This window comes from Pteronotus mesoamericanus, unplaced genomic scaffold, assembly GCF_021234165.1.
Source record: "Pteronotus mesoamericanus isolate MK-2021 breed Mesoamerican mustached bat unplaced genomic scaffold, CSHL_Meso_final scaffold_99, whole genome shotgun sequence".
NCBI classification, from domain to species: Eukaryota; Metazoa; Chordata; class Mammalia; order Chiroptera; family Mormoopidae; genus Pteronotus; species Pteronotus mesoamericanus.
Window position 1 is genome coordinate 12,512,407 of NW_026555330.1, and position 26,819 is coordinate 12,539,225.

The 26,819-nt window shown below is 50.3% G+C and overlaps 1 protein-coding gene across 1 annotated transcript; it reads left to right on the forward strand.

Annotated features, from left to right (window-relative positions):
• The first annotated feature begins 788 nt into the window (after positions 1 to 788).
• FRRS1 (ferric chelate reductase 1) lies at positions 789 to 25,694 on the forward strand. Its single transcript, XM_054565043.1, has 16 exons — positions 789 to 964; positions 2,309 to 2,504; positions 3,406 to 3,542; positions 4,610 to 4,704; positions 5,642 to 5,789; positions 8,723 to 8,905; positions 13,039 to 13,137; positions 14,372 to 14,519; positions 17,467 to 17,580; positions 18,894 to 19,006; positions 19,847 to 19,933; positions 21,794 to 21,891; positions 22,356 to 22,414; positions 23,223 to 23,366; positions 24,397 to 24,458; positions 24,538 to 25,694. Exons 2-16 carry the CDS (start codon positions 2,309 to 2,311, stop codon positions 24,628 to 24,630), a joined length of 1,776 nt encoding a protein of 591 aa, XP_054421018.1. The 5' UTR covers positions 789 to 964; the 3' UTR covers positions 24,631 to 25,694.
• The last annotated feature ends 1,125 nt before the right edge of the window (positions 25,695 to 26,819 follow it).

Here is a 26,819-nt window from a genome sequence, read left to right on the forward strand (position 1 = left end):
TTGGCTCACTTTTCTTTGAAGCCTCCCTCAAAAATCCTGCAGGAGGGGCTTTTGTTAATTTGGACTAGTTCTTAAGGAGAAAGATTAAAGTCGTGGTGTTTTCCCCTCTCTTAGCTGCTCAATAAAATACACTTTAAGAAAAAAGAAAAAAAAATGGCTATGAGAATTTACTGCTGTCAGCAGTGACCCAGGCGCGTGTGAGGGTCAGTCTTCCAGTCCCCACGTGCTGGGCACCGTTAGAAGCCGAGTGTGTAACCTTTTCAGATACAGTGCCCTTTCGTAGTGCTATTTTTTTTTTTTATTTTTGCAAAAGAATCTTGTGAAACTCAAGATTAAAGGCTTAAAAAAGAAGCAACGCTCCTAAATTTCAGCACACATATTCCAAAATAAAATAATTCTTTTGCTCTACGCTATGCACACTTTCAAAAGTATCTGTTTTATGCAATCTGATTCTGTTATGTCTTTTGTAGTTAATTAAAATAGTTTGCTGTCGTATTTACTGTGAATTCCTAGAGAAGGCTGCCAGACAAAATACAGGACACCCAGGGTACCTTTGAATCCTTTTTTAGGGTAAGTGTGCGCCAATTCAAATTTAATCAGGTACCTTTTATTTTAATTTGCTAAGTCTGGCAACCCTATCTAATTGCAAGTAGGTTCTTTTGTTGGGTCTTAGCATTTTACAGGATGTTTTCAAATGCTTTCGTAATTGAAGACAAAAACATAATTTTCTCGGGAAAGCAATCACCAGTTGGCAAAAATCGTTCCTTTGCGTAAAACAGAGCACTCAGTTCTCTGGAAGCGGAGCCCTATAACAATACCCAGCGCCCGACTTGCAAATCAGGTTCGGCTGCTTGGCTTGGGAGAAGTTCCCTCTGCTGGCGGGATAAACGGCTCCACCCCGCTGTTGAAATGTGATACAAGTTGTAACGAAGCCGGAAGTCGGGCCGCCGCCTCGCTCCCCAAGGTAAGTGTGTCTTTACATTTTGGTGTCAGAGCTCTTTGCAAAGCATTTAAAAATTGAATCCAGCTACGTGACAGCACAGGGCTGACCGCGGGCAGACGCGGACACAGGACGGCAGCTTGATTAGCAAACTGCACCCTGGCGCGTGGACCCAGCTCTCGCGTGCTCTCTAAGGAGTGCGGGGAGAGCTTGTCCCTGTGACTTTGACTGAGAAGCTTTAATCCCCAGGAGAGGGCGATTCTAGGTAGAGCCGTTTGGGATCCTGAAGAGCAGCGGCTTTATTGAGGCATAGCTTTTCTTTCTTTTTAAATTTCAAACTATGGGAACTCTCTTTGACATTTAGCAGAAGGATATAACTGCCTGTAGGGAGGTTACTTGGAGCCTTACTTGGTCTTTAAAGTGTCTTTTAAGGTAGAAGTCTTAGCTTCCACCCACCCCCACCCCGGCGGTGCCTTGGATTTTCCCAGAGCCTCTGCCCTTAGTTGTTTGCATCCTGTCCTGCTGCCTGAGGGGCAGTGGGGGGTTTTCAACTTGTAAATGAGTGACCACAAGTATTTCTTTGCATAGCTCAACGTTTCTGTTCAGAAATTTTCTTTCTCTTCTGGATTAAAAATAAAAGGGAACGGGCGGGGGAGACGGGAATCTGCCTGTGGGCTTTACTGCCGACGAGGAGCTGGGCTTTCAAAGATGGTTTCGTTTAAAGGGATGAGTTCTGACAAGCCACACCAGGGCTGCCTTCCATGTGGGCTGCTGGCTGTTGTGAAACAGGATCAGTGTGGGACACATTTTCTGCCTCCAGGAATTTGCCCACAGACGGGTCACCGGTTGTGCAAGGAAAATGGGATCCGCCCTCGCCGGGCGGCTCAGCCAGTTGCAGGTCTGTCCCACTCACCGAGAGGTTTCAGGGCCTGTCCAGGCTGGGCCACGGACGGGAGGCAACCGATCAACATTTCTCTCTCACGTTGATACTCTTCTCTCTTTCTCTCAACTCCTTCCTCTCTCTCTAACATCTGTAGTGACGATAACATCCTTGAGTTAGGATTAGAAAACATGCCATCGAAAGGATGGCCTGCGTCTTCTCCTTATTCACGTAAGGGCGTGGAGGCTTTAAGGAGGTTTGCTTAAAGCCTCGCAGTTGGCTATTGGTAGGGCAGAGAGGCACGTCCAGCTCCGAGCTTGCTGCAGAGCTTGCCTGCCCTATTCTTTTGTGCCGCGTGTTTGGGAATTTGGTCAGCTGATCACTGACAGCGAGTGGCTCTCTAGAGCTGCTGTCCTGAGCTATGGGAGCTCACACATTTCATTTTAATTCCACCTGAAAAAGAATGTCCTTTTCCTCTTCTTCCTGAGATGGCGGGGCCCGGACTCATGGCTCGCGCCGCTCTCCTCCTGTTGCACGTCTCTCTTGTGGCTAATTACCCCGGGGGAAAAGTCACTGAGTCCTGTCACGATATGATTCCTCGGCACGGCCACACCCCCCACCCCGATCCTGTGCACAGCCTTGCAGTGAGCCAGGCGACCTTCACGCCGGGGGATCACGTCAAAGGTACCGGGCTGGGTTCGCTCTTTCTGTTTTCAGTTTCACCCTTTTACTGCAAATTGAATTTTGTTACTGTTGGAGTCACGCGATTCCAGTTCCATCCCTTCACCGCCGTTGGTTAAATGCCCATCCTCTCAGTCTTCACCTCCCGCTTCTGTGCTTAGCGGCTGCGGGTGACGGTTACTGCGGTAGCGCGTCTCCTCCCGACGCGGGGCGGGTTTTAGGTTCTTTTTTAATCGTATTTAAGATGTCTTCATTAACAATATTACGAACTCAACAGAAAAGAAAATAAAGTTGATTTTACCCGGTTTAAGATAGAATAAACCCTTATCTTCCTCTTCCCCCCTTTTTTTGAACGCTTCTCTTTTTTCTTGCAATGTAATCTCTTATATTATCCTGATTCTTTTGGCAAAATGTAGGCTGGCGGTTGAAGGTACATCTATAATAATGTTTGGAAAACTCCATTTTCTGCAGCTCCAGAAATGCAAACTATGAGTGGATACTCTGAGCCGAAAGAGTGTACGCAAAATGCACTTCGTGCGGTGTATACCGTACCTCTTAGAGTTTCACACTGCATGGAAGGCTGTTAGAGAACCTCAGGATTCGCAGCAAAGAAACAAGCACTTGCTTTCATCCCGCACTTTCCAAACTGCTCTCAAACGGGCCAGCCCCTGGCCACCGCTGCCCTGTGTCCCCTGCGACCTGGCTATGACCGTCTCCGGGAGCGAGGTCGGGGGACCTAGCTCAGAGCTTTGTCTAGAGGGGGCTTCCTACTGTCTCCTGCCCCGGGGGCAGTTTTGAGTTTTGGGCATGAACACCTGATTCTGGCTCCAACCTGCCTCCTCTAAACCGTTTCCTTTCGGGACGTTGCCAAACCGCTCACCCCGTCTCCTTGTCTGTGTCTCAGTCACGCTGTCGGGGCCGGAGTTCAGAGGCTTCCTCTTGGAGGCACGGAACGCGGAGGATTTGAACGGCCCTCCTGTTGGCTCCTTCACGCTGGTTGACAGTCAAGTGTCACAGCTCCTGACTTGTGCAGATGTCCAGGTTTGTGTTCCTTTTGAGACGGATTTCTGTCGGTTTCCACGGGTCTCTTCCCAACAGGGTGGCGTTTGCAAGGCAAACAGCGGCATTACGCACGTGCTGCAGGCATCTAAGGAGGCTCGCAGGGCTCCAGCGCGCCCTCCTGTTACTGCTGGCATTGTGCGTACGCATCAGCATCTGAAGGCGGGCCGGGCAGTGGCTTGACAAGTGCACAGCTCTTGATATTTTATATAATTTTGACTCTGATTATATTGATTTTTGAAGGGTGTAAGTGTTGACAATAGAGTTCGAGGGAGGGACAGAAATCTAATTTTTGTCATTCATTCGTGTAATACCATTTATTACGCCAGAAACTGTCTTGGCTGCGAGGGTCACGGGCTGAGCAAGACTCGCTCTTGTCCCTTGAAGAACTTGGAGCCCTCACGTCAGTAAAGCACGTGGACATGTGACGTGCGCCCACGGGGAGAACATGGGTGGGGCAGACACTGGAGTGGAGCAATGCGATAACTTCGTTCGATGCCCCCCCAGGACGGGGACGCAGGGCTGGGGTGCCCCACACGCGCCCGAGGGCATGGCGAGCCGGCGCCTTGGAGGAGGACGCCCCACAGCTGGGCCGCACAGAGGGCGTAGGAGTCGGCGGGGCGGGTGAGCGCGGGAGATGAGACTGTTCACGAGAAAGCAATCACTGAAGTATAATTACGGCGTTTTTGGAGCCAGGAATTTTTCCTTTTGTTGCATCCTCTGTGTACCACTTGTGTGCGTTCAGGGAAGGAATCCAAATTTATAGCATAAGTGAGATAACAAGCGGGCCTATACAGCATGAACGCACCCAGTGTTCGTAACTCTCTGTAGGTCTTAAATTTCTGCTGACTCTAACTTATTCACAGAGCCAGCGGCTCATCTGGCCTTAGCCGGCCGACAGGACTACGAGAGTCCCGGTTCTAAATAAAATAGCCCTTACCAGAATGTCAAGGTCATGTGATAACGAATTCCTTTCCCAGACGGCAGAAGTTCCAGCCCTGCCCAGCTACCGTGTGACTGATGGATAGCCCTTTTCCATTTTATTTCAGGGATCAGCTGTGAGCCACACAAATCCACACAAAAAAACAAAAATTGAGGTCTACTGGAATGCTCCACAGAGTGCCCCAAATCACGTACAGTTTCTGTGAGTAGAAAGAAGAGTGAGCAGCTTTATAGCTGGTATAATCGACTCAGTCATGGTCTGGATCACGTTTTCGTGCCTGTTGGGCATTCGCCTGCCCTGGAGAGGCTCAGTGGAGCACTGCGGGCCCCGGGGGCTGCAAGCGGCTGTGTTGCCTGTTCTGTTTGTCTTTCCACCGGCCTGCGCCCGGCGCCGGCCCCTTCCCAGGAGGCACCTCATAGACGCGCGCACGCCGAGCTGTCGATAATCCTGGAGGGTGCAGGGTGCCGGGCTGCAACTTCTGTAGATTTGCTCCCGTCTTGGTGTGAGCATGTGAAAAAAAGAAAGCGGTCCTGAAATTCGGGTGGCTTTTGTGCAGCGTTGTAAGTTGCCGGTTAGGTTGTCAGAGCACGTGTCCCCTAATCCTAATAGGATGTGGTCACGTCACACGATGAATGGTTCCTGAGGGGCTCTGCGGAATCGCCCTCCCGACACGGCTCTGTTTCCCGCTCCGCTTGGTGCGCGGGCCCCAGCGCTCGGTAACACAGCTGTGCCCCTGTGGGTCGTGTGACCTGTGAAGAAGGGGGTGTCACCCCCTCACAGCTGATGGTGGCTTCTGCAGCCTCTGCGTAGCCTCTGGCTCTGGTGGTCTGCCACCTGTGCCCTCTGAACCGAGCACCGCGAGACGAATGAGCAGTAGTGTAGTCTTTACACGGCGGGGGGAATCTGTGAGGTTTCATCTTTGGGTCTGGCTTTGGGGATATGCCGTCAAAAGAAGACAAAGAAGAGAGGAGAGGGGGAGAGGCGGGGGCGGGGAGGGAGTCATCAGAGGTTTGTTAGCACTACCGAGTCCTGCGTCCCTACTTCATTCCCTTTCTTCCCTTTAAAGCTTCGATTCGATTGTGGTGGTGGCCCTCGGCCCACCCCGGGCTCTGGCTAACCTCCTGGTACTGCATTTCAGAGTCACGGTTGTTGAGAAGTATAAAACCTACTGGGTGAAGATTCCTAGTCCTGTAATTTCACAGCCAAACGCACTTCCTTTTTCAACACCTGAGGCTACGGGAGCACCTTTGTCAACCTTCCCTCCAGTCTCCCACTTAACCACACCGGTAAGTAACCTTTGACGGCTCTACCGCATGCAGCCTGGAACAGGGGCCTCCCTGGAAATCATCGTCTGCGCTTGGTGACGTGTGCAGAGGTGGCGGCACCGAGCTGGGTGGCAGCATTTCGGGGTACCCGTGGGAACTCTGAAAGTCGGAGTGAACGGGGTACAAGACCCTGCATGTTCAAGGCATGGTCGTGGCATTGGCACGTGGTCCCTGCCTGCAGTAGTTTGTTTTCTTCTGGAAATAACTCTGAGGAAGCCGCAGCAAGAGCTCGCTCCCTCCCTCCCTGCGTATCCCTCCCGCCCCCACCCCCTTCTTTCCACCACCAAACATCAAGCATGGAGCCTGAGCTTGGAGCTTAAGCGGCAATCAGGCAAGATTCGGGGCTCCGCCTCCGTTCAGGAAGCCCGCGAGCCCCGGGGAGTTCCCCGGCGGGAGCCTAGGAGCTCCTGCAAGAGTCTCCACCAACCGAGGAAACAGATCTCATGAAGCGGAGTGAATTCGTGTTTCTTGAAGGCAGTTCTGATAAATTAGGCTTGTTACTTCCAAAGCTGATGTAATGAAAAATGTCTTAAAGCAGGTTATCACAGCCAAAAGAAAAAACTTGAGCTTGAATCCTGACTTGTCTACTTTGCATGTGACTTTGGACAAAGTACTTAATTCTGAAAGTGTCAGTTTCTTTGCCTATAAAATGAGAATAATATCTAACTCTTAGGTAGTATTACTATGAGAATTAAACAATATAGTGAAATAGAAGTTTTCTAACTGCCCGACACTAAATGGTTATTCAATAAATATTAGTTCCTTTTTTGTTTTCCTTCCTTTATCTTTTTATAACTCTCTGTTCTTTTAGGGAAGACCAAGTAGAACACTTGTGCTTCTATGCAATGTCTTTTTGTTTTCTTTTTCTTCTACCTTTTACAAATTTGAGACTTAGATTTAATTATATTATTAATATTGCCCTCTTGTTTGACCATATATTTCGATCTATTATTTGCACTACTTCTTAGTTTATTTAGGCCTCATGTTTATTGATTGAAAAGCCGCGTTAGGGGAAGAAACAGCCAGGCTGGACCTGTGCTTCCCAGGAGGAATCTGTTGACAAGGTGGTGGTTTTTCCCTGTGTTCGGAAAAAAGGCGGTGGCTCTCAGCGCTTTCGTTGCATGTCGGCGCCCGGTGCCCAGCCTCTCAGGCGGAGAGGGTCACGCCGAGCCCGGATCGCGGCCCGTGCAGGGCGGGAGGAGCCTGCGGGTCTGTTCTGTCCGGCCCCTGCCGCGGGCCGACGGTGGGGGGCCCTTCAGCCCACAGGGTGGAGCCGGGGAGAGGGCAGAGGCCACCCCAGCCGCCTGGTCCCGGTGGCTCGTTTGCCTCCTCCTCTGCCTGCTCCTCATGTTTCTGGGAAATGGCCTGAAATGTACACAGGTGTTGGTGTCTGCCCTCGCTCCTGCTAGTCTGTGACCCTGGTTTGCGACACAGAGCTTCTGACCCCTGAAATCCCTGAGTGACAGGCGTGTCGGGCACAGAGTGCCGCGGTCTCCTGGGATTTCTGGGTTGACAGGAACAGGCCTCGTTCTAACGAGGGGGCTTTGGGTGGCTCCTGGACGGGGCATCACCAGAAAGACCAACCAAGGAGAGATGCTTGGGACTGGCCACCCCATGAAATCTCCATGAAAACCTAAAAAGTGCGGGTTTCAGAGCCCTCCTGGGCCAGTGAGCCAGCTCCCAGGGCGCCGGCCGGTGGGGCCCAAGTGGCGCGACGCTCGGCACCCCACCCCCGACGGGTGCCCTTGCGCCGCTTCCCCCCGGCTGGCCCTGGGTTGTGTCCCCTCACAGCAAACTGGAATCTCGTGTGTCGGCTGTTTCCTGACTCCTGTGAGCCGTCTCAGTAAATGGTCAAACCCAAGGAGGGGACTGCAGGGGCCTCTGGTTTGTCCGAGGCACAGGGGACAGCCCGGGGCTTGGGAGGGGCCTCGGAGCGGGGCTGCCTTGCGGGGCGAGCCTGTCGCCTGTGGGTCTGGCACTGACTTCAGGTCGATACTGTCCGAGCGGAACCGAATCGCAGGACACCCAGCCGGTGGCCACAGGGACTGGCAGAATTGCTTACTGTGGGGAAAGCCCGCCCGCCACGTTTGGTGGCCAGAAGTCCTGGTGGAATAGAAGAAGAAATGAGTGTTTTCTTTTCGGTCCCTGTTAAATCTGGTTACATGAAGTAACGTAACCAGAAGTAACGTTTAGCTGTCTCCTGAAACGTGCTGTCGCGACACACGAGACGCCTGCTCCTTTTCTCTGCCAGGTTGTCCAGCCAGCGTTTCCGATTCTCCTCCTCTTCTCTGCCGGACTGAGACGCCCTGAATTCAGTCCTTACACATGGCTCTTGTTGCTTCCCGCTAAGCTGTTCCTCCTGTTTGGAGTGGCGATGTATGTACATAGGAGCTACGTAGGACGCCTTTCCTCTTACGTTATTTTAATACCGAACTTGAGCCAAATTCCAGAAGCAGAATCCAGCATCTAAATATAAAGTTTTGCAAAGGTTTTGCTCATTTGGTTTTTAAAATTCCACCTCTGAAAACCCGAGGGTGCCCTCTCAGCGAGAATGCCAATGTGGACTTAAATATTCCTTAAGAGGTTTCTCAGAATTTACCAGAAACTTTGCTTTGCTTGGGAACATAATTAAAGTGAAATATTTTGTGTATTAAAGGGACCTTAATACTTGTGCATAATTACAGTCCAACGACCGTGCCTTCCAAAATTTAATTAAAATGAACTGAGTTTAGAAGTTCACGACCTCGCGGCTGCCCCGCTCATTGCCCATCTGGGATGTGTCTTCTGTTCCCTTCCTTGAATCCTATTATGAGGAGGTCGGCTTGTTAAAACCTGTCCTTGGAAGGGAGCTGCCTGTTTGAGAATGAAGACTTTCTGCCCTGTCATTTTTCTAGTTCAGTGCCTCGGACTGCGGGAACAAGAAGTTCTGTGTTCGGAGTCCTGCGGCCTGTGACCCGGAGAAGGAGCGAGCCTGCGTCTTCCTGTCCTTCACACGAGATGACCAGTCAGTGGTGGTTGAACTGAGCGGTCCCAGCAAAGGCTACCTGTCCTTTGCGTTTTCCCGCGACAGATGGATGGTTGGTACCTCTCACGTACACGAGTGGCAGTGGCATCAGAGACACTGCAGTGCGCTCCAGTCGGTGGTGGTTTAGCTGTTTGTTCCAGAGCCAAGTTATCGCACTTCAGGGGGGATGGGAAGGGCAGGGCAGAGTCACTGAGAGCAGATTCGAAGGCCGACGGCTTCGAGTGTTCCCTGCTCGAGACAGCCGGGTGACTGCGTATGTCAAAGAGCAGGCCGTCCTGAGGAACGTGAGGGAGATCATTTTATTTCCAGTGGACTTGCTTCTTTTTCCTTGTGTCCATCGCTGCCTGTCTGTCCCTCTGTAATAAAGCAGGAAGAGTAGTTAAAAAAAGTTGCTTTGCATGGGGTCTCGTGCTGTCCGCGATGCTTTCCAGCCCCTCGTGGTTTTCTCACGTGGCTGCCCCGCAGCCGTGGGCTGAGCTCCTGTCCTCGCTCTGGTAGTCACGGGCGCATTTCCCAAGCAGGGACTTAGGCCCGGGTGTCAGGCATAAGTGTGCTCTTCCTGGGTGGTGCCTTTGGCTGAGCTGCAGGAGGCGGCCGTGTGTGCGGCTGATGCCCCTCTCCCTGCGCAGTGGGTGCTGCGGGCTCCCACAGTTTTTCTGCGGCCGCAGCCTTGTGCTGCGGGTGCCGTGGCGTCCTGATTTCCGTGGGACAGCCACCAAGAGTAGGGTGGCTGGGACCTGTTCAAGCAGAGTTGGCACTGAGGGGTGGGGATGTGCTCAGATGGAGACCTCTCACCCGCACATCAGCGAGGGCGCAGAGTCTGTTCTCGAGGGTTTTCATTCCATCAGGTTTTAAACTTTGCGCCACTTCTTTAGGGATTCGCACTTCGGAAAAGGCAAAGGGGCCCCCAGGCTGTGAGGTGGGAGGACGGCGCGTCCCCTCCACGTGCACTCTGACCGGGCCGGTCTCTGAGTGCGGCCGCTGAGTTTTCCAGGAGGCCAGACGTGACTTTCTGATTGCGGGAACATTGCCGTCTATGCATATGACCTCTATATTTTATTGCGTAGTTCTAGGATGCGCTCGACTTCTTTCATTAAACAAATGATATACTTACACCTACCAGATATAAGATATGTCATATACTTTTAAAAACGTGTAAGAAATTATGACTCTTTCCCCTTCAAAGTTGATTTTGTGGGAAATATTGTACTCGCTCAGAGGACGGTGCAGTTGTTCAAAACCTGGCGCACAGTTCCCTCTGGTACCTGCCGGCAGAACTGCGGCCTGCGCTTTTGGGTGTTCTCAGTCCTGGCAAAAAAGCCACGTCTGGTGCGCCAGGCGGACGATGAGGCTGGGTTAAAGTTAAATGGTGGGGGGCAGGGTGCTTTAGAGCAAGAAGGAGAGACAGGGAAAGGGGCAGAGCTGGCTGTGGAGGCAGCCGTGTGATGAGTCCAATAGGTTTAACAGCGGTGCCCGGTGAACACGTGTGTGGTCTTATTAAGGTTCGTTTCTATGGCACAGTCCTCATCTAGGTGTGTGTCCTAGTCACTTATAGAAGAAACTCCCCTGCCACTTCCTCGCTTCCTGCATTAGGGGACGAAATCTGTGGGCAGGAGGAAGAGACTCTAGTGTTGCTTCGCGTCGGGTGGTGCAGAGCCTGCGGGTAGACCAGTTGTCTGCACGCTATCTAATTCAGGGAGTGTTTATCTTACTTATGTTTCTGGTGTAGTACTCATCAAAAGTGTTTAGGAAAAAGGCTTAATTATATACAGGTGCATTTGATTCACAGAGCAGTCCTATTTAATGATTCAAATTATCTGTACACCTGTTAGCCTAAGTAAATCATCCTTGAAAATATTTTTAAAGTGGTTATTTCTATTTTTAGTTATTTTTAAATTTTTAGGATATTTTTGTGATTTGCTGGGTCTTTCCAGTATGAAATGTAAATTTAAATACTGAAAATATGTCTTGAATACTGATTAAATAACCTAAATTATACCTTTTTTCAATCAGGCTTGTAAATTAACAATAGCAATTGTTTTGATGTCAGGCTGCATCATTAAAGTGGATGAAAAGTATAATTCCTCATATTTTTGTTAGTAATGACTTGCTAGTATCTGAATTTTAACTGACTTCCAAAGACTATACATCATCCTCATCTCAGATATTTTAAAAAATGACATCAAGTATATCAAGTATACAGTATAGTAACTTCTGTTCTCTTCCCTTCGCTGCCCAGTATCGTCTTGTTCTATAAACAGTTTCTCAGCATTCAGATTCTAGAAGGTTCCCAGGCCTGACCTCTCTGCACTCTAGCCTGGGATGGCTGGCTGCTCTGGTCCAGATGAGTGTGTGGCTGGCCGCCACAAACCGTCTTCCCTAGAACTGGATGTGCTCGCTCCCTCTCTAACGTCCTCTGCGTCCCCCAGTTCTTGGTGATCAACAGTAATAAAAAAGCGGCTGCCCTCATTGACGTCTTGCTTCTGTTCGGATGCTGTCTGGGCAACTTGTAGACTGTCTCGTTCCCCGCTGCCGCCGCCTTCTCTGGCGTCCAGGGAAGCTTGTGTTGCCACTTAGATTCCTCCTTTCTGTGCGCCTCTCAGGTCCTTCTTTCTCTGACCCACCCCCAGCTTTTGTTTTGAGGAGTTTTAAACGCACATGAAGGTTGAAAGAACATTACAGCAAATGCCAGGAAGCCTTTCCCCTACAGTTGCCACTTTACCCTCCCCTCCCTCTCATTTGCTCGCTCGCTCTCCACGTGTGCTTTCTGTGTGTGAGTGTGTGTATAGGTTGATCTGTGACGCACGTATAAAAGAATTCTATGGTTCATTGATGATAGCCATTCTAGAAGACACACAATTTGTTTAAATTAGAGCTGAGAACTTCTTCTGTAGAGGTCCAGACACTAGCGGTAGGATCTATGAGCCATGCGGTCCTGGTGGCAGCTATTTGGCTCCGTTGTGGTGGGGCTCAAGCAGCCAGAGGCATTAGCAGGCCTGTTGTGTTCCAATAAAGCTTTATTAATGGATGCTGAGATTTGGATTTCATATATGTTTACCTTTCACGAAACAATGTTCTTCTGTTTTTAATTCAGAGAAAAACATTTGGGCACGTAAACACCATCCTTGGCCTGCGGCCTGCGCAGAGGCAGGCTCTACGCTGAGTTTGGTCTGTGCACCTTCTTTCCTGAAATGCTGGCTTAGTTCACAGCGACTCCAAGTTTCGCACCTTGAGTTGGGCTGATTCTGAGTTGAACATAAGATGCATAGCAGGGAATAATCACTTTGCTAAGGTTATGCACTAGAGGGTTCTCAAAAATGGAACTTCTAAAAGTCCAACTAAAACACGTTAGAATGGCAGAATTTACTTTACCTGGCTGTTCTGGGATCTTGTTTATGAAGCTTAGTGACTAAAGCCCATAAAATACCTTGTTATTTGGAATAGGTGAAAGAACCAAAACTATACGCAATGATTTAAAATCTAGACTATACATTTGTACCTTAAAGGGATACCATGCACTGTGGAGATGCAGTTTGCCCTTTGGTAGTCAGTTTAAAGAAGATGCAGCTTTTAGAGCCAGGGAATAGTAGAGATGAAGGGATATGCAGGACTTAGGCTGCCAGACAACGCCACCTGGAGCGCGGATGTTCTGGCCTCAGCCTGCCACACTGACCTGGACTGTGTACCTTCTAAGCAGTATTTGATTACAGGGTCTTCCATCTTAAAAGTTACTCCCCAAACCCAATATAATGCAGGGCACTTCCAGTCATGAAAATTTGTAAGGCATGGATATTGATTTACAAATATCCAGAACAATGTTCATAATAAATTTAAAAAGTAGCAAAACTGTGTATTTTCTTATTTGGAGAGAAAAACAGGTATAAATAGATTTGGATGAATGTATATGAGAGCATTCATACTGGTGATGGGCTCATGAAGGCATAAACGGGTGTATGCCTCGTTTAGCCTAATTTTTATACTGAAATTATATTGCTTTAATATAATAATAAAATCATTTTGATTCATAAATTGGACAGCCAGTTCTCTAGAATTCATAGTATCATGTAAGACTGTCAGTAAATGATGTTTTAAAAATATCAAATACTATTTGATTTTATTAAGGACTTAAACAAAATAAAATGTTGAAATTCCTGTACACTTTTCTCATTTGCAATTGGTTTCCAGGGCGACGATGATGCTTACCTGTGCGTTCTCGAAGAGCAGACGGTGCACATCCGACCCTCCCACCTGACGGGGCGGAGCCACCCTGTGATGGACTCCTGGGTAGGTGCGGGAGTTCTGGGACCCTCCGCCGGGCCCGCCCCCTGCGGGGAACGGGGCTGACCCGCGCCGCGTCTGCGCGAAGCGGCCTGTCTGCAGCAGTACCTGAGGAGGCCCGGCTGCAGGGTCCTCCCTTATAATACTCCGCACTTTATTTTTATTGTTTTACTATACATATATACAATTTATATATATATTTAAGGTGTGCAACATGATGTTTTGATATACATAGTGAAACGATTACTGCAGTCAAGCTAATTAACATATCCATCTTCTCATACGCTTACCGTTTTTTTGCAGTGAGAGCACCTGAAATCTACTCTCTTACCAAATTTCCAGGATTCACTACAGTATTATTAATGGTAGTCACCGCGTTGCACGATCGATCTCGAGGCTTACTCATCCCACATAACTGCAACTCGGTGCCCTTTGAGCAACAAGTCCCCTTTTCTGTGCTTCAGGAAGCACAAGACAAGTTTCTCTTCGGGGAAAAGATGAATTCTTGCTTGTGCCGCGTAAATGTCTTTCATTGCATCTTACGAGAAATAACGGATGGCTTGCTGAGATGGTCAAAGCGGCGACCCTTGTCAGCAGCTTGTGCGCAGATTTTTAAAGAAGAGGCTCACGTTAGTGATGCAAGAATAAGCAACAAACAGGGGTGCCTACGGTGGGGCCGGGTCCCGGGCCATGGGCAGTTGTCTTAAGTGGCCCTTGTTGGCATCTGTGCCAAAGGTGGAGACATGTCTTTTTCACAAGGGCGGTCGACCAGCAAGTGAGCTCCGGGGGAGCAGGAGCTGTGACCTAGTGAGAGGGCGCGTGCTGCGCCTGCTCCCCCCCGGGGGCGGGTGCCCACAGGTGGGCGGAGCCTCTCCCTGGTTGCACCATATGTTTTGGCCACTAGGGTTTTATTTGCCAACTGTTTCTTCAGGGTTTGTGATTGTTAGCGGCCAGATGGAGTTTTATATCTGCTAAAGTTTCTCACCTGCATAGGGGAACTGCGGGGTTTTGACTCAAAGTAAAAATAATTCTTTTGCCAAGTGGGATAAAGACAAATAAACTGGGAGACAATGTCTCTTGTACTCTTCAAAGAGGAAGTGGTGAAACAATGGCACTGCAGACGAAACATGTGCCGCGGGATCTTAGGGAAAGGAAGTGGGACGTGTTGGGATTTTGGCCACATCTTATTTTCAGCGATGCTTTGGAAAGTGCTGAGAAGACCCGCTGTGTGTGTTTGTAGGATACTCTTGAGGATATGGCTTGGAGGCTGGAGGATGGTGTTATGCAATGTTCTTTCAGAAGAAACATTACCCTTCGTGGGGCAGAGAATAGATTTGATCTCAACACAAGCTACTACGTATTTCTAGCTTCCGGTGCAGCTGAGGAAGGTAAGTGCGGTACATTGATAAAAACTGCCTTGTGAGACATTTTTCTCTTCTCTTCTCCCTTCCCCCCTATTTTTGGAGTGGCTACTGTAATTGCTTATTTTTAAGATATATACACTTGTGGGTAAAGATTTATCAAAACCGTTTTCCGTTTTGCCTTCCATGTTGACCTTGGTTGATCTTCAAGCTTTGTTTCCCTAGAAAGTAGATAAGGGTAGTGTCAGCTATGTTAGAAGGCACCATGCATATGACAGAAGTGATTTCTGGCTGGTAAACAGCGCTCAGCCCAGGAAGAACTAGAGACACGTGGTGAGAAAAGCCGTATTGCGGGACCTCCCTGCGTGCAGTAACGTTGGCAGATCCCTTGCAGGGGCGCTAGACGCAGGGACTTGGGGGCTCCTGTGGGTTACCCGTCCCGTGTGAATCTCCTCTCCTTGGATCTGAGCTTTCTCCAGGGAGATGGAGAGGGCGGAGGGTTGGGGCAGAGCGGCTCCGGGTCCCTGGGTCCCCCGCTGCAGCGCCTCCCGTCAGGGCTTCCCGGCACCCGGCTGTCCCCGGGCCCCATCTTCCCGAGTGGATCCCATGCCAGCTGCAGCCTTGAGTCGTTTTATGCTGGAAGTTGTTTTATCCTTCAGAAGACTACCCGGGCGGCAAAGCAACACGTATGAATGGGAAAAATTAGATTTTGTTCGAGGTCTTGGCTAACGATGTTTGGAAGAGCTGCGGGAAACGCCCAGGTAGTCTCCAGCGACTTACCTCTCTGGAGGTAATGCTGCTCCCGGACTTGCCTTTGACGGTGTCTCCTGAAGTGTGGGGCTCACACGACCTGCTTCAGAGCCTCCTGGCGCAACTGTCAAAGTGCAGGTCCCCGAACCCCACCCCGGGCCCACCGGTCCCTCCCGGCGGTGCGTGGAGTCTGCCGCCTGCGGCGGCGGCTGCGTGTGCTGCAGTGTGGCACCTCACTGCTGTGGGACAGAGCTCTCCCACGACGACGTGCACTGTGAGGCGGCCAGGGACACGGGGGCAACGCCAGAACTTTCTCTTGCGATATATCTGATCTCATTTTAAAAATTCTATTTTAATGTGTTTTACAATGTTCGTAAAGTTGTTGTAGAATACATTACATAACAGCTTATTCATGTACTATACATATATACCATATATAGTATATATTATGTCTATATGTAATTATATTTGCTATACGCATATAAATACATACTGCACATGTCCTGTGCATACATAAATATACATATATCGAGCACAGACTCATTTTTTTAAACTGGTGGAATGGAAAGCAAAAAAACCAAACCAAACCAGTCCTCAGGAGAACAAACCTGGGCATCACTTCTCCGGGGAACTCCTTCCCAGCTTCCTAGTTTTGGGGGGCAGAGCAGTGACCTCCTAAGCCGTGCTCTCTTCTGTTACCTAGGTTATGTGTGTCTGGACCCCTTACAGGTTGCATTCTGCTTAAAAGCATAAGAATGGAATTTTCATGTAATTTTAGAAACTATTTCCTACGTCAGCAGGCATGTTGCCCCTTTCGTTTCTAACACTGTTTGTGGTATTTCTTTTTGTCTAGTGGTCAGAGTTGCCAAAAACTCAGACGACTTTATTGGCTTTCTATAGACTTGATTTTTCAGATTTTTAGACATAGACTTATTAGTGTGTTAATTTCTACCTTTATTTTTAATCAGTCTTTCTTTCTGATTTCCTAGGATATATTTTGTTGCTCTAAATGCATCTTGAATTAAATGACTACCTCAGTCAGTCAGGGCTTTTAAGTCTTTTTTTTAGGAAATGCTTTTAGATGATAAAAACTTGTTGAATAGGCCCTTGATTGCATCCCATGGGGTTTGAGATGAAGTGTCTTCATTGTTACTCACAGCTAAGAAGACCTGTGATTTAGTTTTGATTCCCTATTTAGCCCAAGAGCTATTTAGAAAAATAGTTTTGTAAATGTCTAGGTGGACCATTTTTTCTACCTTTTTGTTGGTAATTTTTGGTTTTGTTGCATTTTGGATAGATAATATAACTTGTTTTCTGTGAAATTCTTTCTTTTCTGGAAATTATTACCATGTACTCTGTGGTCTGATATGTATTTTTGTTTGGGACATTCACATATATATATATCTATATATATCAAATTTCTTAATTATTTTTATTCTTTTTGACACTTGCATTATATTCTAAAAATAATGTATGTTCCATAATTTATTTACTTATTTTCCTAATGTCCATTTATCTTGTTTAAATTTCTTCTGGCTAGCATAAAAAATGTTTCTGTGAACATTCTTGTACATATATCTTTGGGTAAAAGGTGAATATTTCGGTGGGGTAGATTGTCACATACACACATACATACACATACAAATTAATTGGAATAACTATACATTCACGGATTTAGATTTATACATAATAATCTGTTCTCAAATTGTTTACATCACTTTTCTTTGAGATTTTGGCTTATTAGTCAAACCCAGTCCGAATTGACCACATAACAAATAACATGGCATGCACATGTTTCTGTCTTTCTCCAAGGCCCAATTTCTGTTAGTTCAGTCTAGGAGTCTAGATTTTTAAAAATGTATTCTCTTTCCAGAATTATACTTGACATTTTTAATGATTTTCCATCCTAGTAACAGTAAGTATTTTGGCTAAACATTGTTTGTGGGTCTTTCAGCATCATTTTTATATTCTCAGTCCTCACTTTGATTCATGCCTTGGTTGGCTAAATTATTGGTATTTCTTTAAGTTTGTTTTCAGTAAGGCCATGAGACCTTGCATCTGTATTTATGTTGCTTTTGTAAATGAATGGCATCTCTGTTGATACTTCTTTTTTGGTATTTTAAGAAACTTTGTCTCCATGTTGGGATGCTGTCTTTCCATTCTTTCTCTCTCTTCTGAGGAACTAATTCTTCTTCATCTTTTCCCCTCCTTTGTATAATTTCAGGCCGAATTTATAGGCATTCCCAGCAACCGCTGATTACGGACGGCAAATATGACGTGACGGATCACCCGGAGGACGTGGGAGGGTCCCGGTCTCCGCTCCTTCTGAAGGCGCATGGTGAGTGAGCTGCCGGGGTGGCCGTGCTTTGATTCTGGGGCCAATTTGCCAGCTGACTCGGCGAGGCTGGGTTAGGAATGGTGGTAAGCATGATTCCCCAGGCGTTCACAGACCTCCTCTGGGTAGCCGTCCACCATCGCAGGTAGCAGTGTTCGCCTTAGTGTTTGCTAATTCTCACTAAAAACAGAGACGAGGGATCATTCAGTGGCTTTAACCTCGGCTGGAGTGCAGAGCGCCAGTGGAGCTTTGAAGGCACCTGTTGCTTCAAAAAGTGTCCTCATGGTTTCCAACTGAATGTCCCTGGGTTATTTAATTTAACTTTTACGAGACCTTAATTCTGTCGGTTATTATGGTAAATGCTGATAAAAGAGTAGTTTGTGATTTTGATTTTCCAGTAGCAGCGTGGTTTCCAAGACCCAGGTGGTTGTTGGAGAATGATCGGTGCGCAAGTACTTGAGGGTGTTCAACGTGCTCGGTCTGCACGTAGGTGTCTGGTACTTACATGATGGCAGGGACCACGTTGGAAGAGCAGTGGCCTGAGAACAAGGCTCTGACCTGCTCTGTCTGGCTCTGCAGGTGATGCTGGTTCTCTGAAAAGTAGCCCCACCTATTGTTGAAAAGATGGGACTTAAAAGTAGGGAATAATGTAGTGTATACTATGCTATTACAAAATATTAGTTTTGGGGGGAAACGTTCCTCATTTGGTGTATTGTCTTTATATTCTCCAGAGTGATCTCTTCTAGTAGAGTTTCAATGAATGTTACCATAGTTGAACTTGAAAATACCTTTAAATTTTATTATTGTTAATTTGCTCCAGTTTGCAAGTAACTGGATCCAGAAATAAGGCACTTGTTTCCTTCGGGCTTTCGGGGTGCGGCAGGCGGGGCTCCCGCGGTCCCCGCAGGCTGCATCAGCGGAATGGTTGGGTGCACAGCGCCTCCAGCCAGGCCGGAGGGGGGGGTCCCAACGTGGGCCGCCGAGGGGGGGCTCCCATCGCTCCCCGGCGCCTTGGTTTCCCGTCCGGCACCACCGGAGCGATAACCGCTCCACAGGACCGTTGTGACGGGGAAGTACATTGGCGCCGGGAGAGCCCTTAGGGGCAGCGCCTGGCGCTCGGCAGGCGCTCGGGACGGGCTCGCGGCTCGCAGCACCGTGGTGCCAGCAATGCTCGGGCATACGGGGCGATCGACGTCACGCTGGGGTCGGGTGGACGTGCTCTGCTGTTTGGGGGCCTTTCCTGAGCCTTCAGCGTGGTTGTTTAGAAGCAGCTCGATTGGTCGGTGATGTCACCCGTGGTGTTTTCCGACCCGTAGGCGCCCTGATGTTGGTGGCCTGGATGACTACCGTTAGCGTAGGCGTCATCGTCGCCCGGTTCTTCAAGCCTGTGTTGTCAAATCCTCTCTTTGGTGAATCGGCTTGGTTTCAGGTAGGTGGGAGAACAACGTCACTGCGAATCCATGGTATTAGCACATGGCGACACGAAGACACGTGGAGGACATGGGTCTCCTTCCCGTGTGTGCCTGCGGTACCGCTGCTGCTGTTCGGAATCCTAGCAATTGCTTCTCTTTTGCCCTTTGGTTTCCTAACCAGTTGAGAATGGGCACAGGCACCTGCTACAGGCCGGAACACAGGTGGCTTTACCAAGGCCGGCGTGGGGGGCCTGTGTGTCCCTGGTCACGAGAACTTCGGCCCCCAACGTCTGTGTCCGGGGGCGCTGAGTACAGCGGGGCGGAGGGAGGCGGCAGGGCAGGTTGGACAAACGGCGGGCCGGCCAGCGTCAGGCCCGCTCAGTCGCCTGCGGGTGCGAGTGGGAACAAGAAGCGTTTCTCTTCCCGTTGCCCCTTGGCGTGGGAGGAGGCGCGGCCTCTCAATAGTTACCTGAGCAGAGTCAGTCAGCGCCCGCCCGACAAAGCAAAGCGAACCTGACCTTTCACGGGTCAGAGTGCAGGCTTTTGACGGACAGTGGAAGGACAGTGAGGATGTGCTGAGCTAGAAAGCACACGTCCGCCTGTGGGAAAAATACCGCTCCCCGGGTCGGCGCCCGGCGGGCTGGCGGGAGCGAGCGCGCCGTGCGGGGGAGGGTGGAGCGCACGGCTGTCCATGGAGGTCGGCGCTGTGCTCGGGCTTTGCACCGACCACAGGCCGGTCACGTGTCGGTCAAAGGCGGTCCTGCAGGGAGTCTCACCCGCGATCTCATCCCCACGGCAGCGCCCGCTCCTTCCTCTGACAGGTAACGGTCCTCTTGCCCTGTCCCTCCCCCTTGCAGGTGCACCGAACGCTCATGCTCACCGCGTTGGCCATCACCGGCATCGCTTTTGTCCTGCCCTTCCTCTACCGGGGAGGCTGGAGCCGGGTAAGCACCGTAAACTGGGTGTGTTTTGCGTGTGTGCACTTCGAAGTCAAAGGCGAGTCTGTTGTGATCTCCGATGGCGGGCGAGAGGCTCTTTCCGCGTGTACCCCTCTCTCTTTGAATCACCTGAAGACGGTTTCACACTGGCGGGGGCAGGGACGGGGTGCGTGTGTCCGCGCAGGTTGCTCGGGGATGAAATGCGGGGCGAGGCTGCGGCAGGCGCTGCGGACGCCCGGTAGCTGCGGTGAGTTCCCCGCCGCAGAGAGGCGGGAGCGCCACGTGCGCTGCCACCGGAGGCGCGGGCGCCAGGGCTGGGGGTGGGTCTCCTTCGTGGACACTGTGACGTCCGCTGAGCTAGCATTCGGTGCCGTCCTACCGTCCTACCGTGGGACCGGCCCTGCGAGGCGTTAGTATCGCATGTAAAACCCCCGAGGAAGTGGTTGTGAGAGTAATCCCGCGTCACAAATGAAGAAACTGAGGCCGAGCCCCAAGAGTTTACCTCCAGCTCAGACCTCGCGCCTGGCTTGAGACGCACGCGCCGCAGTGCCCCGGGACGTGAGCCCGCCTCAGCGCCTCATCCTCGGTGCGTCCCGGCGGGGCTCCTGGCCTTTCCTCCCCGGCCGCCACCTCCGGTAGCTGGCGGCACCTCCCCTCCAGGGCTACAGCGCGGCCGCGCCCTGAGCTCTGCGCTCTTGCGCGCCCCGCCTCTGGCCCAGGAGGGGATCCACCGGCCCCAGTGCCTCTCCCCGCCAGGGATACACCTCCGTGGGTCTCAGCGCCAGCCCCCGCTGTCCAGACTGTCGCCATGGGCGCCAAGACGGCGGCATGGTTTTTAAACAGCGTAAATCCGGTCATGTCGTGCCTGTGCCTCAGACTGGTTTTTTTAATGTCTCGGCTTTATTCAAAGTTATAGGTCGAGTCTGTCCAACAGCCTCCCCGACTGGGCCCCCAGTGACTCTCTGACCTACCCCCCGACCCCGCACCAGCCCATCGCCCCGCCCTCCTGCGCTGCGCGCCCCCCCCCCCACCAGCTGCCAGGCAGGCTGCTGCTGGGGGCTTGCGAGGACTCGCTGCCTCGGTCACCCCCTCCACCCGCACCCCCTCCTAGTCTTCGCGCAGGACGGCCTCTCACAGCACCCGCCCTGCTCTGTTGTTTCCATATGTCCTGCCACGTAGTTTGTTTATTATGCCTTTCCTCTGCCCGCCTCCCGCACCAGTGTGCGAAACCCGTGCGCCTGACGCACCTGGGGCAGATTCTGGGTGCTCAGTGGATGTTTACTGAGTGCATGAATAAGGCTCATCCAGAACGAGCGCGGTGCTGGGCTCAGAGCCTCTGCTTCTGTTGCGCGCAAAAATTGACCTCTCAGCTTTGGCCTTGGCCACCAGAGCTCTGAGGCACACCGGGGCCCCAGCAAATCCTCCCAATACACTGGGGTGGTTGCTCTCGACGCGTCCTGGCCTGGGGGGGCGGCCGATGTCTGTGGCGGCGTTGGTGGCCGTCTGCCCGACCCCCCGACGGGAGGGCGGCAGCGCCCCGCGTGTGGTCTCGCGGGGACCGCGTCCACGCCGTGCAGCCTTGGACGCGGCGTTTGGTGCCTCGGAACCTCAGCTGCCCATTTGTAAAAACGGGTTATGCACCACCAAGTGGGACGCGTCCCCGGGAGCATGAGAGGTAACGTGTGTGCGGCGTGTGCCTTCGGTGCAGTGGGCGCTTGGTGACTGGGGCCTGTCATCGTCATCGTCACCATCATCATTGCCTCGTGTTTAAGAAAACATTAAGAACGCACGCGTGCGCACTGTAATAAACGTGGGGGTTCAGCCTGTGAGCGTTCACGCGATGCGGTGTCCCCCCACCCCGTGCAGCATGCAGGCTGTCACCCCTACCTGGGCTGCACTCTGATGACCATGGCCGCCCTGCAGGCCCTGCTGGCCGGCTTCCGGCCCCCTCGGCACCACCCCAGGTACGCACAGCCGGTCTGCGGCACCGCCCTCCCTGCGGGGCCCCGGGCGGGCGACTCCCCCTCTCCCGGGAGGCGTTTGGCATTTTACGGAATTCAGGGATAAGTCCTATTTACTTGAAGGGCTGTATTATTTTTTAAAAGATTTTATTTATTTATTTTTAGAGAGAGGGGAAGGGAGAGCAAAAGAGAAGGGGAGAAGCATTGATTGGCTGCCTCCCACACGTCCCCAAGTGGGCCCAGCCCGCCGCCCAGGCACCCGTGCCCTGACCGGGTATCAGGCTGGCGTCGCAGGCCGGGCCCCCACCCGCTGGGCCACGCCAGCCCGGGTGAGCTGAAGGCTTTAGGGTGCATTTCACACAGCTAGCTCCTAGGCTGTAAGAGGAATTGCAGGCTTTCTATTCCCTTGGGAGATAATTGTAGTTCTGTCTCTTCTGAGCATCCTGACTGCCCCTTTATTTTGGCAGAAGACGCCTGTTTAACTGGGCTCACTGGGGGATGGGAACGGCTGCTCGAATCGTAGCAGGTGAGTGACCCGGACCCGCCCTGTCCTGTGCCGTTGCCGGGCGCAGCGGTGCCACTCCGGCGTGAATAGTTTTTAGGTGCATTAGTGAATGGGGAGGTTGGTTGTTAAGGAGAAGTCAGCCTTAAACACTGAGATGCAGGAAGTCCTTTCTAGGGGTAACTGTCTAAGTCATCACTTCAGTTTTAAGCTTAAGATTTTCAAATGGACTTTAAAACTCTGCTTTTAAGACCCCCCCCACCCCACCCCGCCAGCCGAATCAACTATGTTGGCAGCCAATTCTTTAAGCAGCTCAGGTTGAGGGTCATTTGTGAGCTGGGCTGACATGGGCTGGGGCAGGGGGGCCCGGCTTTCGGTCTCCAGATGTTTCCCCCAGGACGGCGCCTTCCGGGGAGGGGTGTTGGCACCAGTCAGGGGCGCTTTCCAGTAGAGTTTGATGCCTCAGGTGGCCCCCAGCGGAGGTGGCACCTGCTGCCCCACGCGCCCATCGCCGGGGCCCTGTGGTTGGGGGGCACAGCCCTGCGTGGATCCCACGCTCGTTTCCCTGCTTCCAGTGCGGTGGACTCTCTGCCAAGTGCGGGTGCTTCTTTCCAAGGAATCGGTAGAGCATAGTTGTAATTTCCCATCTTACACTTTCTACTCTAAAAATAAGACTAGGAAACAAAGAGTACACTAAATATTTGGTCTTCAATATTAATTGAATTCCTCTCATAAACGGTTTGAATTATGTTTTACTTGGTAGAATACGCACACGTAGACACATTCACGTTTATATATGTGACTCTATATATACAATTTCTTATACACGCAGTGGCAGCGATGTTCCTGGGGATGGATCTACCGGGGCTAAGTCTCCCTGGCCCCTGGAAAACCTATACGATGCTGGGGTTTGTCGCTTGGCACGTGGGGACTGAGATCGTCCTGGAGATACACGCTTATCGACTCTCTCAGAAAGGTAACCTGCTGAAGGAGCCATGCAACGCAGGGTCACCTTCGTATAAACCAGAGGAATATGGTTAATTTCTTCCTACTCATGGTTGACTTTTACCTGGGCGCTCATTAAACATTTCTGTCGTGATTGCTCAGTCCGTGGTAAAAACTGGACATTTCCAGCCCTCCTCTGCTATGTTGGCTCGTGATAGAGGTTGTGAGTGGAATACAGGGGGGGTGACTCTGGGCTTTGGGGGGCAGCCTCCTCTGCCAGCGCCTCACTGTGCACACTGGTCGGGCTCGGAGCCGGGGTGCGGGGCCCCGAATGCTGGAGGGACCGAACCCTGAAGTGGAGGAAGTAGGGGTGCCCCAAGGTGGCACAGGGCAGAGCGGCCGACAGGCTCCCCCTGTCTGACCGGTGTCCCGTGCGCTGGCCCTTAGGTTGCCTTGTAGTCAATGCCTCAGGTGCAGCCCTCTCCTTAGGGAGCCGGACGGGAAGGCCTGGCTTTGCGCGAGCGGCCTGGTCGGCCTTCGTCCCGGGCCGGGCGCTCTGCCTGGGGCCGCTCGGGCTGGAGACGTTAACAGAGAACGGGCGATACTTTCAACTGCCTTGCGCCCTGGCCCAAATGTCCTGTATGTCCTTTGAGCACCGCCCCACCCCCAAGTGACAAGTACAGGTGGCCTTCTGAAAACAAAACCTCTTTGTTGTCTAGTGTGTATGCTGTGACATTAGGAGCTTGAGTGGCTTTTCAATGAGAGTCAATGAACCCTGCTGCTGTTGGTTCCTGATAGGAATCCAAGGGCTTTTGCTGACCCCTGAGTTGTATTTAAAACTTGTGCTGTTATCGGAGTCTGATGCGGTGTTTATTGGCTAGAGGGTACGTGTTAACCACTGGTCCCAGCTGGTGAGAACCTGTAATACGGAGAACTTTGCAACATTTGGTAGCTTGAGATGGGAGAACATAATCGGCAAACTCTGCACGTCGGGGCATTGTCTTGATACGTTTCCCTGCACACCCGCTGGCCTTACAAACTGACGTTTTTGTTCTTGACAGTTGAGATACTGGATGATACCCGGATTCAGATCATTGAGCCGTTCACCATCGCTGATGCGGAAGTAAGTCCTTCTCTTTACTCATTGACAAAAGCCCCCGTGGTGGTAGTTTCTTTCTTTCATACGTCAACTCGTCTTCCAGGGCCACGCTTTTAAAAAGGCGGTGTTAGTGATCTACGTCTGCGGGAACGTCACCTTCCTCATCATATTCCTGGCCGCCATCAGCCGTCTGTGAGCACGCAGAGGCCTCGCCGCCGCCCACCAGGTGATCACGGCCACCAAGCCCGAGGAGCCCTGGCCCGCCAACCGCCCCGGGCGGACCCGGGGACTCTAACCTGGAAGAGCAGCGCGCGTCTCCGCGGCTCTGAAGTCTGGTCTTTAGAGGTCGGCGCTCAGCAGGCCCCTCTGGACTACACAGGGGTGTCAGTTCAGCCTTCACGTGTCATTCTGGGTCCCGAAGGGACCGTCCAGGAGAAGCGACCCTCCAGTATTTCCACGCTGAGTCCTTAAGAGTGTGAGCATTGAAGGATGTGAACAGGACTGTTTGGAAAACAAAGGATGGCACTAGGAGAAAAGAATAGAGTAAATATGCCCCGGGCTCCGAAAGTGCTGTGGTACTTCGAAGTCCGCGTCTGTTTTTACTAGCGTATCTCAATGGTCTTTTTTTAAGGACTTTTTGGGAAACTATGTTTTCCAGTCCATTTTTGGGAGAACATCCCTTGCTCTCTCTGTTTTCTTCTCTGGTAAAGGTGGAAATGGGGCCGATCCCATGGCAGGTTTTGTTAACATTTAAACATCTTATGGAGATGATCATTTCTTTCTGAGTTATGAAATGGGAGTGTGCATCTTCCTCTTCAAAGCTGTTTTTATATATTCAGCAACAGAGCTGAAGCAGCATTTTATGCGTCCATTGTTTTGACATATAAAATTTGAGTCCCATAGCCTTTGGAGATTGTCAACTTGCATTTCAAAATTAATAAAATTCACCCTTGTGGACATATCTAAATTACCCTATTTCTTTGTGGTAATAAGATATGGGCGGTTCTGTTCTGCCAGAAGTTCATGATGCGCTGATGAATGAGAATAATCAGTGTTTATTTCCTTATTGCAACAACTGGTTATGTGGCTGGGTCTCACACCTGCTATGAGGACTTCAGGCCAGTGGGTGGCGCCATAATACCGACGTTCTGCTTTGCGCTGCTCCTCGTCCTGAGGTTCATTGTCAGAGCTCAGGAAACGTCAGGGGACAGTGTGTGCCTTAAAATAAATACACTCACTCAAACTTTATTTGAAAATAAAATTGTGCCTTTTTTTGGGGGGGGGGTCGGGATTATGGGTTAGAAACTGAAATTAAGGACCATTGTTATTATGTGTTTTCTAATGGCGATTATTTGTAACAATAGTTTCATACTTCCCTTTGCATTCCAAACGAATGAATGCAACTATCTTAGGCAAAGCAAACAAGCAGAAGTGGACGTTCTTAAAATAAAAGTGTAGGGAGGCCCATTTTACTTTATTTTATTTTTAACATTTTATTTCTTAAGGTGTTCTGATTATGTTCTAATTTCTGGTTGGCGGCCCAAGGACCTTTCTTTTGGGTGAGAACAGCTTCAGCCACATACACGTTATCTTTTCCTGGGTAAAATGATGGGGAAGTTTGTGTTCTTCCTGATGTTGCTGTTTCTCCAGCAGCTTTGGGCTGAGATGTGAATTTCCTGTGTTCATGTTCTGTTGAAGTAAGTGCCAGGCTACTTACAGTCTAAATTTCTGAATGTACGTTAAAATTTTTTTTTAGCATAGAAAATTAAATGTATGTGAAAGTATTTTCCTCTGGTTTTCAGTCTAAGGGGCTTTAATGGCTACTATATTTCTCTCAATAAATTAATTATATTCCATATGTGACGAGGAAGAACTCTTTGGAGGAGACAGGCCTGGGTTAGTTTGTTTTTAAACGCGTGAGCTGGTTGCATTTCCAGTGCGGAGGCGGAGATATTCGAACTTCTTCTTTTTCACTGATTCCTCTGTTGGCCCTGTGTGATATATCATCCATTGACAGGGAGTTGTCCAAAGAAGTCTTTGTTATTTAACTTTAATGGACCAAACCTTTTCAATAATACCAAATTAAGATTCTTCTGCTTATGGGTGGTTGATATCCCCAAACTGAAAATGCCTATTCTTTACTTATCTCAGTTTTTCTTTCTGTTTTTGTAGTAAGCAATCTGGGTAGTTTTTTTTTTTTTAAACGAATTTCTTTTGATAGGAGTGATTGTTAAATGCCTTTATATCAGGCATTTAAAATCGTAAGTGTCTTAAAGACGAGTGCTTCTATGAAATAAAAATAAGTATGTTTTCTGGGGAAAAAAATGAGACCAATTCTGGGAGAGTGTGGCTAGGGGAGCATGCATAGTAGGGGCTTTTTTGTTC